The sequence below is a fragment of the Protobothrops mucrosquamatus genome, unplaced genomic scaffold (genome assembly GCF_001527695.2).
Source record: "Protobothrops mucrosquamatus isolate PMUCROS unplaced genomic scaffold, P.Mucros_1.0 scaffold1146, whole genome shotgun sequence".
Classification (NCBI taxonomy): domain Eukaryota; kingdom Metazoa; phylum Chordata; class Lepidosauria; order Squamata; family Viperidae; genus Protobothrops; species Protobothrops mucrosquamatus.
In genome coordinates, this window is record NW_015387362.1 from 221,192 (window position 1) to 233,576 (window position 12,385).

At 46.5% G+C, this 12,385-nt stretch overlaps 2 protein-coding genes across 2 annotated transcripts in view; both read right to left on the minus strand.

The window, feature by feature from the left end:
* The window catches only part of SYTL4 (synaptotagmin like 4), a 19,822-nt gene extending 19,006 nt beyond the window's left edge, over positions 1-816 (minus strand). Inside the window, exons 1-2 of the mRNA XM_015820579.1 lie at positions 813-816; positions 411-444 (exon numbers count right to left, since the gene is read on the minus strand). Of these exons, the coding sequence (XP_015676065.1) occupies positions 411-444; positions 813-816 (38 nt within the window). The remainder of the gene's footprint in view (positions 1-410; positions 445-812) is intronic.
* A 6,208-nt stretch (positions 817-7,024) lies between these two features.
* The window catches only part of TRMT12 (tRNA methyltransferase 12 homolog), a 5,730-nt gene continuing 369 nt past the window's right edge, over positions 7,025-12,385 (minus strand). The window contains exons 2-7 of the mRNA XM_015820592.1: positions 11,768-11,936; positions 11,071-11,269; positions 9,695-9,845; positions 8,996-9,105; positions 8,117-8,274; positions 7,025-7,977 (exon numbers count right to left, since the gene is read on the minus strand). Of these exons, the coding sequence (XP_015676078.1) occupies positions 7,510-7,977; positions 8,117-8,274; positions 8,996-9,105; positions 9,695-9,845; positions 11,071-11,269; positions 11,768-11,936 (1,255 nt within the window). The 3' untranslated portion in view covers positions 7,025-7,509. The remainder of the gene's footprint in view (positions 7,978-8,116; positions 8,275-8,995; positions 9,106-9,694; positions 9,846-11,070; positions 11,270-11,767; positions 11,937-12,385) is intronic.

A 12,385-nucleotide genomic window follows, 5' to 3' on the forward strand; every position in this document is an offset into this window, starting at 1 on the left:
TCTGAGCTTGGTTGTTTTCTTGCAGATGTTTCATTACCCAAACTAGGTAACATCATCAGTGCTAGTCTAGTGTTAGCACTGATGTTACCTAGTTTGGGGTAATGAAATGTCTGAAAGAGGAAAAAACCAAGCTCTGGGAGCAACAAAGACCCTTCAGACTTTTGTGATCCCATCAATGTCTTTCAAGCATTGCTTACTCAACTCAACCCAACCAACCTTGTGTTTTCTGGCAATCAAAGGCCAAGATGATGCCCCAAGTAAAAAAAAGAAATCCAGCTTATCCTCATCCTTTTTTTTTTGTCTTCACCCCAGCATTCCATTTCAACTGCCAAGCCATCTGACTTTCACAAGCCAGCTTCGGGCAGAACGCCTAAGAGACCGACAGTCAGAAGGAGCATTATGGGCTGTACCGTAATGGCTGGCAGAGAAGCCAAATGCCCAGACCTGTTGGAGCAGTTTCCAAAGAGATAACAAGCAGTCCAAAGAGGAACCTGGGACCCTGCTCAGCTTAACCCCAAGTCACTAAGAGGTGGAAAAATGAGGTTTAACCAGCTAAGATAAAAATTTTTTGCTTCTAGCCGAGTCAAAGTTTCTCAGCCTTCTCCAGTTGCACATTCACAAAATTGTGTGTAAGACCACTGTGTAAGAGTTACAGTACTGTACGTTGGACAATTAAACCACGCATAATGAGACCAGGAAATGAAAACTAAAATAACCACACTAAAATTGTGGTTATTTTAAAAGCACCATCTCAGTTTTTGCAATAAACCGGCAGCCACTGTGCATTTTTCCTATTTGCAAAACATCTGTACCCATCTTCGCCCATAAAAACATCCTCACACCTAGTCATAATTTCAGCCTCAAATTTGAACCGAATAGAAAAAAGAGACAACAAAACATATCCAACCGTTCAAGAAGCTATTCTGAATTTGGTTTCAACTTCCTCTCCATCTCCAGCCCAGTGTTTATCTTTGACATACACACCCTTCCCATTTCAGCTGTCACACGCTTTCCGAGGAATGGAGGAAGAGCAGTTCACAAAAAACGCTCCATTCCGGCTTCCCGAGAAAGACAAACAGTGCTTGAGAAAAAGGTCTCCACCTCTAAAAGGGCCAGCACACAAAGGCAACAAATACACACACTCAGCTCCAGGGAACAAGACAGTACTGAAAGCTGGAACTAGCTACTTAGATAAGAGATAAGATAACCTTTGTTGTCATTTTTTTACTGTGGGCACAATGGCACACGTCAAAAATAAAATTTAGTTGCCCGCTCTCAAAGTGAAACAACATACATGACACACACCTAAACTTACTAGTACAGACCCACACCCCTACATGTACAATACAAATAAATATTAAATACTGTCCATCTTGAATATGTAAGGGAAGGAGGAAGCTTGAGAGTTCACAAGGTTAATGCTGTATGGCAGTGATGGCGAACCTTTTAGACACCGAGTGCCCCAAAACTGCCCTACCCCTGCCCCACCCCCACCTGCCACCTCCACGGCCCACCGCAGTTCTCCCAGGCGGCCCAGCAGCATCATGGCGGCCACGCCTTCCACTCGTGCCCCGCAGCATCATCTGTTTGTGACAGGGCGCAAGGGCGGAGTCTTGTCCCCACTGTCCGGCTGCAATGTCCTTGGCTGCGCTGCTCCAGGTGGCCATGCCTGGGGGTGACTCTCCTCCAGGGGGGGGCTGCTGGTGTGGAGGGGCTCGTGGGGGGAGGCAGGGCTGGGGCGATGGCATGTGTGCCCACAGAGAGCGCTCTGAGTGCCGCCTCTGGCACCCGTGCCATAGGTTCGCCACCACTGCTGTATGGAATGAAACTCTGGCTGAATCTGGATGTTCTGCTACGGATACCACGAAGCCCCCTCCTCCCAGAAGGTAGCAAGGAAAACAGGTCGTGAAGAGGATGTGGAGTGTCCCAGATAATCCTACACGGACCCTGCTCAAGCAGCGCTTCCGTGCTATGTCCTGGATGGGAGGGAGGGAACTGCCAATGATCTTTTCCGCCATCCTCACCACTCTCTGCACCGCCTTCCTGTCTCTGCACCACCTTCCTACTTTATTAGTTTACTAGTTTGGGCTACTGAATTGAGCCCCCAAAAAGCATAAACAGGGCACCTCCATGGAATTCTGTGACTCCCAACATTATCAAAAAAGCACAGTGTTAATCAAGCAAATTTGCTAGCCCCTAATGCAGGTCACTCCCCACCAGTTCTTGAGAAGTTAACACAAGGGAGAAAGGCGCCACACCAAATATAGCTTTATCAAAAGAATAATCATCCCAAATGCTAAGTTTTGTGTGTGTGGGGTTAACTTTGGTTAAGTGAACACACCAGAATTGCCTGGCTTCACCCATCGTAACAAACATTATCCTCAAGCCACTGTTTGCATACAATAGCTGGGAGCTGACACACTGGAGTAAGCTGCATACAAGCAAACCAATACATAGTTAACAAAACTGTTCTGGCGCTCAAGCTTACTGGATTTAAGGTGCCGTCCTAGAAACCAGGAGATTGGAAGTTCTAGTCCTGCCTTGGCATGAAAACCGGCTGGGTGACTTTGGGCCAGTCCCTCCCTCCCAGCCCAGCCCACCTCAAAGGTTTGTGGTTGTGGAGAAGATAGGAGGAAGGAGTATTGTGTGTATTCACCGCCTTGAGTTATCAAACTAAAAAAAGGCGGGATAAAAATCGATACAGCAGCCTCAGTTTAGTCTTGCAGAAAGGTTAAGCTGCAGCTCCTGAGCATGCACAAAGTCCCCTCACTTCGGAAGGAGCCTAAATACCTGCTTGAGGTCGTCGGATACAATTTCTTTCCCCTCCCCCCCAAACCACACATTTCCAAAGGTACAGCTGACCTGACATTGTTTTTTTCCCAGACATGCTCCATGCACCTCGTACATCATACCCTGCCATAAATTGCACTAAGCCTTTACACATTCCAGTGGGGCATGGCAAGTTCTGCAAATGTGGCCATTATGCTTCACTAATCATGATTGGTGGTTCAAAGGATCTCGGTCACAAACTCCAAAGTGGAGTCAGAGACAGGGCTGAACTTGCACCTACTGTACAGACATGCGTATAGTTAATGGTACAATTTGTTATTAGACCATACAGCAGTGGTTCTCAACCTGTGGGTCGGGACCCCATTTGGGGTCGATCGACCATTTCATGGGGGTCGCCAAGCAAGGCTGTCCGCCATTTTTTTTGTCCGCCATTTTTTTTGTCCACTGTTTTTCCCCCCTTTTCCGGCGGGTGCCTTACCTCCCTTGGGCTGGGCCAGCTGGTGGTCGGCCTGCTCCGTCTCTGCCGCTTGCCAGCTATGCCTCGGCCGGCGCAGGGGGTGGAACCACGCATGCGCGGCGCTCCCGGGCAGGGAAAGTCCTTGACTTACGACCGGTTGGGTAGTCCTCGACTTACGACCGGTTTAGTCCTCGACTTACGACCGGTTTAGTCCTCGACTTACGACCGGTTGGGGTCACGGCATTAAAAAGGTTGAGAACCACTGCCATACAGCATTGATAGTCAAGTTTCTGCCCCAATCCTTGTCTAAATGGAAGTCTGGTATTCCAATCCAGGAACCAGGATACAACTAAGAATACTTAGAAGAGGGGGGGGGGGGAGGATGAGAGGCGAGAAGAATGTTATTTAAAAAAATACACAAATGCTGAAACCTGTTTCCTGCAATGACTTTCATGGAAGGAGATACTCAAAACTTCTGGGGAAGTTGGCGAATAAACCCCCTACGCGACCTGTGCCTCTGAGCTTACACAGAGTGCCACCCCCACCCACCACCCATCCTCCCACCCACCACCCCAACATCCTGCTAAACCCGAGTTCGCTAAATCGACCACCCCGGGCCAGAATGTACCCAACCAACTAGCCAGCAATGCGCCTGGGCTTGCTGCAAATCCGGATTGGAGCTCCCATTTCCAGCCCATTTCGGAGCCGGTCCAGAAGCGAAGGGAAAGGCTCCCGACCCCGCTCGGGGGCTGCGGGGGCTCCCTTTCCAAAGACACCCCCTCCCCCTTCTGCACAGGCGCCGGACAAACCGAGATCCGGGACTTGGGAAAGAAAAACGTCAACACGAGTTCAAGAGGAGGAAGTGGGAGACGAACAGGCGCCCACCTGGGAAAGGCCGGAGCTCCGACCCCCAGAAGGCGGGCGGAGAGAGGGGTCCCTGCAACCCGCCGGCTCCCCGCGAGGCTCTCCTCCGCGCCAGCCCAGGGCAGCTGGAGCAGCCCCGGAACACGCCTTAGCCCGAGGCGGAGCCCCCGGCTTAAAGGCGCCGCGCTCCTCCCGAGAAAGGCGGCGGCGGCGGCGGCTGCCTTGGGGCGCGTCAAGGTCCCCGTTACGCGGAGACTTTCTTTTAGATGCCTGCGTTGTTCTTCTTTTCTCCTCTTCTTGTTCTTTCCCTTCCTCTCCTCTCCTCCTCTTCTTCTTCTTCTTTTTAGATGCCTGGGTTCTTCTTTTCTCTTTTTCTTTCCCTTTCCCTCCCTTTTCTTCTTCTTCTTCTTCTTCTTCTTCTTCTTCTTCTAGATACCTGCGTTCTTCTTTTCTCTTGTTCTTTCCCTTTCCCTCCCCTTTTTTCTTCTTCTTCTTCTTCTTCTTCTTCTTCTTCTTCTTCTTCTTCTTCTTCTTCTTCTAGATACCTGCGTTCTTCTTTTCTCTTGTTCTTTCCCTTTCCCTCCTTTTCTTCTTCTTCTTCTTCTTCTTCTTCTTCTTCTAGATGCCTGCGTTCTTTTCTCTTCTTGTTCTTTCCCTTCCCCTCTCCTCCTCTTCTTCTTTTAGATGCCTGCGTTTTCTCTTCTTGTTCTTTCCCTTTCCCTCCCCTTTCTTCTTCTTCTTTTCTTCTTCTTTTCGATGCCTGTGTTCTTCTTTTCTCTTCTTGTTCTTTCCCTTTCCCTCTCCTCCTGCTTTTTCTTCTTCTTTTAGATGCCTGCGTTCTTTTCTCTTCTTGTTCTTTCCCCTCCCCTCCCCTCCCCTCCTCCTCCTCCTCCTCTTCTTCTTCTTCTTCTTCTTCTTCTTCTTCTTCTTCTTCTTCTTCTTCTTCTTCTTCTTCTTCTTCTTCTTCTTCTTCTTCTTCTTCTTCTTCTTCTTCTTCTTCCTCCTCCTCCTCCTCCTCTTCCTCTTCTTTTTCTCCTCCTCCTCCTCTCCTTCTTTTCCTCCTCTTCTTCCTCATCCTTCTAAAGACTCATCTCATTCCCAATATTCTTTTTTTTTTTTGAACTGTTACCATCTGGCAGACGGTACAGGGTAATAAAAACAAAGACCAATAGGCTGAAAAATAGTTTTTATCTCAGAGCTTTAACTATATTAAATACTGAGATGGTATATAGGTTCTCCTGCTTGAGCATGGGGGGGCTGGACTAGAAGACCTCCAAGGTCCCTTCCAGCTCTCTTCCATTCTACTATTCTACTACCGCAGGGGTTCCCAACCAGGGATGCGAGACGATATTCCAGGGGGTGCGAAAACTTGGGGTTTTCAAAATCATAGTGTACATGTATCATTCGTTGCCATTATTCTGAATTTTTGTAAGGCGTGCGAGAATATATCAGAAGCGTTCTAGCAGTGCGGGGTACAGAACCCTGTTCTAATGAGCGTGATGTAGATTGCTAGAGAAACTCTAAACAGGATTGTTTTTCCTCCTTTGGGTTGATGGGCTTATCTTTGCATCTTTGGAGCAGGTCAGCCCTGCTTCCTGTCTTGCTCTGGAGCAGTGGTTCTCAACCTGTGGGTCAGGACCCCATTTGGGGTCGATCGACCATTTCACGGGGGTCGCCAAGCAAGGCTGTCTGCCATTTTTTTTGTCCACCATTTTTTTTTCCGCCATTTTTTTCCCCTTTTCCGGCGGGTGCCTTACCTCCCTTGGGCTGGGCCAGCTGGTGGTCAGCCTGCTCCGTCTCTGCCGCTTGCCAGCTACGCCTCGGCCGGCGCAGAGGGCGGAACCACAGATGCACGGCGCTCCCGGGCAGGGAAAGTCCTTGACTTACGACCGGTTGGGTAGTCCTCGACTTACGACCGGTTGGGGTCACGGCATTAAAAAGGTTGAGAACCACTGCTCTGGAGCAAGCACTACGTTTGACAATGGCAGGCGTGTCACTTGACTGTGCAGCAGATTCTCCCCTCCATTTGTGGACCAGTGCAAAACAGAACATGGAGGGTTCTGACATTTTAACACATTTTTAGACCTTTTTTTTAAGATCCTGGGCTGGATTTGCATACAGCTCCCCCACCACCACCACACCTTGACCAACTTAGTACCTGTGGGAAACCTGTGAGAGGGATATGAAGATGCCGTCTCTTGGGTTTTCCCCTGGATTAACATCTGCACCGCTTGTTTTAAAAGGCATGTAGAATTAGCTAATTCCAGAGGTAGCTCAGCCTGGGTTATTTCTTACACATTTATATATTCGGGATCATTTCCCTGACATTTTGCTCAAAAAATTCAATAACACTCAGTATTTCTATCCTACTATTGTCCTCTTTCATATCAGCAACCGAAGACTTGTAATCTAACTGCGCTCTAGTTCAAACCTAGTATGAAAAGGTGACAGAGGTGGTAACCTACAAAGCAAACAAAAAGCTAGCTAATATGACTCACTTTTCATTTTTCTGGGTATTAGCTCTGAGCTCCGATAAAAAAAACAGAACCACAACCCTTTAAACTAAACATAGACATCGCCCTAACTAGGTGTTCACAGCTTCTATTGTTATCTCAGAGGGAGATAAAGTCAGATTAAGGCTGCCCCAAAGATCAGTTTTTAACCATGCAATTGTCTTCCTCATTCACAACATGACAAAAGGAATTAGAATCAAACCATGTTAGTTATTGCACTGGCTATTCCTCTTTTTGTTCACTGAAAAACCACATTGGCTGGCTTCTCATTTGTGTATCAGATTTATATGCCACTCGTCTCGTGGCGCGAGGCCAATTAAACCAGCATGGACTTGCTTTTATCTAGCTGTTGTGTGAAGCCACCCCTGGGAGCCAAGACGCAACGGTTTGCGGTTTAATTTAATGCATGAACACAGTTATTCTGGGTTATTCTGCCAACAATGGCAATGACAAATGTTTTTTGTGCGAATGGCTGGATTTAGCTGACGTGGTTTGTAATCTCTTGATTTTGCAGACCTTGCAGGAAAGAACCATGTGAATTTATAGTAGCAAAAAGTTATTCGATACGATGCAGAACCTCCAGCAAATAGTATAGCTCAGAAAGAAGTCTGGAAGGATTGGCTTATTTTGTAGAACCCAGCAGGCATCAACTAGCTGTCCAAATCACTTCTATCGCCTACTTATGTTCTCGGTTCCTGTCAGGGTTCAAGGATTCATCACAGTTCTGATTGCATTCGCAAAATCCCAAGATTATGTGACATTTCCAGCCACCAACCTTCTGGTTTCAAAAAGTGGGAAGCCGCTCATGAAGAAGATCCAGAATGTGGTACCATTCCCTGCTTCTTCCAAGATCCCCCGAGTCAGAGAGAAGACATTCCCCATACGCTACTCCAGCGGCCGGCAATCTAGATCCAAGACTAGATGGTCTACATGAGGGGCGTACGATTTCACATGCTCAATATGCAAGATTTGGGTTTTCCACCGTTTCCTGTCCAGGTTCTGAAGCAAAGCCCGGATCCGTGTGGCCGTGACTTCTGCCCAGCGCTGCCATTCTTGTTTGGCTGAAGTTGTGGATGATTGTCCAACGTTCTGGAGGGCATCGTGGTCCTCCAGAGCGACTTGATTTTCTTGGCCACGGGATACTGCTTGGGAGGGACCCTGCTTGGGTGACTGATTCTGCTCCGGTTGCTGGAACAACTCAAGTGCCTTTCCTGGAAAAGTCTCCACGTTTTGGTGTAGGTGAAGGACCCCTCCCACATCCTTTCTCAAGACCTGGCAAGCGACTGGCCAGCCTCCCTCCGACGTCGGGATCAGTCCTAGGTTGACTCTGTCAGCCACATCCCGTAGTTCCACCTCCAGCCAAGGAGAGAGAGAGCAGAGGAAACATTTTCTCAAATCAAAGCATTGATTTGTCTTCCTAGCTCAGATTCTACTCAGACCAGCAGCTGTTCTTTAAGGTTTCCGGGTCAATTCTGAGGCCTTTTCTACTCACCTTTCTATTATCTCCCTGGTGAATGTGGCACCGATCCTGAACGCCGTTCAGATACAGGTTCCTCCGTAGAGCTTTCACAGCATGAGGGTTCCACTCACAAGCATGGACCAAGGCAGCACCAGCATGAATTAAGTACGGCAGAGTGAAATAGCCAATCCCTGAAAAGAAGACAGAGAAAAAAGTGTTCAATCTTTGATTGACAGCCCTCTAAGCTTTATTTAAACAAACAGCTGCTTACAAGCATTCCTCCACCTTTTATCTGTACCACTGAAGCACCAACAGCTCTTAATAGCTGATCCCATAGAAACAGAATTGAGTGGAGCAAGTACACAATACTTGTGGCCTGCAACAACTTAGTAAGATGTGTTTAAACCAGTGGTTCTCAACCTTTTTAATGCCGCGACCCCCAACCGGTCGTAAGTCGAGGACTAAACCGGTCGTAAGTCGAGGACTAAACCGGTCGTAAGTCGAGGACTACCCAACCGGTCGTAAGTCGAGGACTTTCCCTGCCCGGGAGCACCGCACATGCGTGATTCCGCCCCCTGTGCCGGCTGAGGCGTAGCTGACAAGCGGCAGAGACGGAGCAGGCCGACCACCAGCTGGCCCAGCCCAAGGGAGGTAAGGCACCCGCCGGAAAAGGGGGGAAAAATGGCGGACAGCCTTGCTTGGCGACCCCCGTGAAATGGTCAATCGACCCCAAATGGGGTCCCGACCCATAGGTTGAGAACCGCTGGTTTAAACCCAACCAACACACTTGTTCTTTAACTGGTCCAAACAGCCCCACAGGTTCTGCATTCCAAAGAATCCTTGAGATTCAGAAACACTTTGTACCCAAATCAGAACTTCCAACAGTTTCTGCTGTTATCAAAGCATATTTACCAGCATAAAGATCCACCACTACTTCTCCTGCGCATAACATAGAGGCTATCCGTAGCTTTTCAGTAATGTTTCCTGGAGACAGCATGCACTGGGTCACATCAAAGCTGTATCTGTGGAGAAAACACAGAATGCAGGAGACTCGGCAGCCATCCTAAATTGCCAAGACATATACTTAGCCTAAGACTAAGCTTTGCTAACCGGTAGGGCTCACGGCCCTGATGGAAGCAAAAAATTGGCAGCTTAGGTTAACCAAGCAGATGTTCATCTTTGCTTGTTTTGGAAACATATCAACTTATTTAGAGATCTTTCTGTCCTGTCCAGCAACAGAATTCCCAAAGGGACTAACAAAAATCAGATGACTTCATATCCAGAGTAAAACATACATAAAGCATGGGAAATGAAAACTACATGAATAGGAAAAACAACGTGGCACTTTTAACAGGCGTGATCTGCTTTAAGATCTCCACTACCAGGAAATCTAGCTAGTTCCCACAGTCAAAATACTCTATCATGAAGGTTTTTTCATCTTAACTTCCAAGCAGAATCTGCTTTCCTATAATTTAAGACTATTGTTCACTGCACTAGTGAACACCACCAACTTTGTTGATTAAACTTGAACGTCTAGGATCTTTCGTGTGATTCCATTATTCAAATGTAAGTGAAGGAAAGAAGAGTAAAGGAGAACCTTTCCTCACTTACCTGATTCCATTATCCACCTGTTCAACCCAACCATCCTCACCCAGCAACAGGGTCACAGCAGGAGAGCGAAAGAAATCTGACTGCACTCGCCCCCGTTTGGCTAAACGCCGGGCCCCCAAAGCATCAGCAACCACCTGCCAAAGTTCTTGGCCTAGAACAGAGAGCAAGGGACATCATTTCTCACTACAATGTTGTTCAGTTACACCAAAAGCAACCAGGAGCCTCTTGTAATAATAATGATAAAGTTGGAAGGGACCTCGGAGGTCATCTAGTCCAACCCCCTGCTCAGGCAGGAAACCCTATACCATTTTGGACAAAAGGCTGTCCAGTTTCTTCTTAAAAACTTCCAGTGTTGGTGCATTCACCGCTTCTGGAGGCAGGTTGTTCCACTGGTTAATTGTTCTAACTGTCAGGAAGTTTCTCCTTAGTTCTAGGTTGCTTCTCTCCTTGATGAGTTTCCACCCGTTGCTTCTTGTCCTGCCTTCAGGTGCCTTGGAAAATAGCTTGACTCCCTCTTCTTTGTGGCAGCCCCTGAGATATTGGAAGACTGCTATCATGTCCCCCCTCGTCCTTCTCTTCGTTAAACTAGACATAACCAATTCCAGTAGCCGTTCCTTATATGCTTTAGCCTCCAGTCCCCTAATCATCTTTGTTGCTCTTCTCTGTACTCTTTCTAGAGTCTCCACATCTTTTTTACATCGTGGTGACCAAAACTGGATGCAGTATTCCAACTGTGGCCTTACCAAGGCATTGTAAAGTGGACAGGAAGACCTGGAGGAACATTGTCCATGAGGTCGCAATGGGTCGGACACGACTTTCGCAACTAACAACAAGTTTCTAAAAGAAACCGTATCATCAGATGAATAAAGAGTAACCTTATCTTCAGGTGGCAGTTCTTATATTTCATTGTGGTCTCACATTCAAGCACTAACTCTGTTTAGCTTTGGGGAGATCAGTCCAGATTGACTTCTATCACCTATTTGGATATTATCTGCTTTGTTTCTATGTACTGTCTGTGTTGAATATAGTTTGTTGCACATTAGTTTAATGCATGGTAAGAATTTAGCCCAATTTAGCCCACTGTGGTTTATTCAACAAACTATGGTTAAATAAACTATGGCTTAGGGCAATTATGAAGCCCAATCATTGTAATTCAGCCCAAGTATGTGCAATTGCAGTTATCACAACTTCTCCTGTTGCACTTAATCTTGCACTTCCTCACAGTTTCTTTCTGCAAAAATACTTATCTTAGATAAGGAATAAAAGTCTGGTTTTGCTGAAGAGGGATCTCCCATTGTAAAATTATATTTGTGATTTGTTTGTTTGTTTGATTGACCGATTTCTATAGCTGCCCATCTCAGTAAATGATTCTTTACCCAATTCTCTCCACTGCTTTGCTCTAAAGCAATCCTCGCTTAGAAGAATAAGGTCTCCATGCCTCTGCCAGGACCGTGGCAGATCTTTCTCTAACTCTTCTGACCACGCAGCACCATGGATTGACATGAGGTGTTGTAGCTCACTGTGTAGTTTCTGAACAGGCGAACGTACCATAACTGCTTTCGAAGGAATAGGATTCTAAGAAAGAAAAATAAATGGTTAGTTTCCTCCGTGACACAGACAGCTTGCTTCACTTCCAAATCCTTTCTAAACATCTTAGCTGTGTGGGGTCCTTGGTGCTCTCTGAACTTGGTTATCTTAGCTATACATCTGAGCTGTATGGGTGCTTATGATAAAAGATTTAAAAAGCAGAATACTTTGAATGTGTTAATCAAAACCCGAATGGTTCCCAAAGCATTATGTTACATAAAGTCAGCCCTTTGGTGATATTGGAACAGTTAAGCCAATGGCAGCACCAGCACCAGCACCAGTACCAGCCCAGACCCATGGCTACATCAAAGAAGCTCAACCAGTTTTATCAAGTAAAGCAAGCAGAAAAGGTGGAAGAAAACAAGGAAGTATGGGGAAGAATGATCAGAAGCAAACGGGACAGTATCTATTTCCAGCTCCAGAGATAAATCTAGTGTTAGGCAAAAAATATGACTTCTTCTCAAATTTAAGAAGAGCTTGACTTACATGGATCCATGTCAGAGTGCAGGCCTTTCCATGTGGGATGCTCTCGTTCAGCTGCTGTAGGTGCTGCGCTGTGAAGTTTTGACTGAGTATAGGCAATGCTGTAGTCCCATCAGGAAGTTTCTGCACTCGATAAAGGGAGTTGAAAATCCCTTCTTTCTTCAAGAGTTTCCTGTAATGTCAATAAACTCATGAGGATGGCCACAGAAGTCATTGCCTTTGCTACAGAAAAGGTCCAAAATGGAATACCAGATTTAAATCAGCACCAAAGAGAAAATGAATCTGGCTTCACCAACAAGCGGCCAGGCCTTGAGAATTCATCAAGACTTAACAAGAAATCTGTTGATGGCATACCTACAAAGCAGGAAAGCTGAGAGTGATGGAGGGCGAAATTAGATAGAGATAGGTGGGTGGATGAGAGAGAAAGAGAAAGAGAGATATGATGGAAATAGGAAAAGAGGGAAAAGATATAGACAGGATAGAAATTAGAAGATAGGCAATCATAGATAATAAATGATAGAAACAGAAGATAGTTATAGACAGAAGTATATAGAAGTAGAAGATAGACAATGATAGAAACAGAAGATGATAGATAGATAGATAGATAGATAGATAGATAGA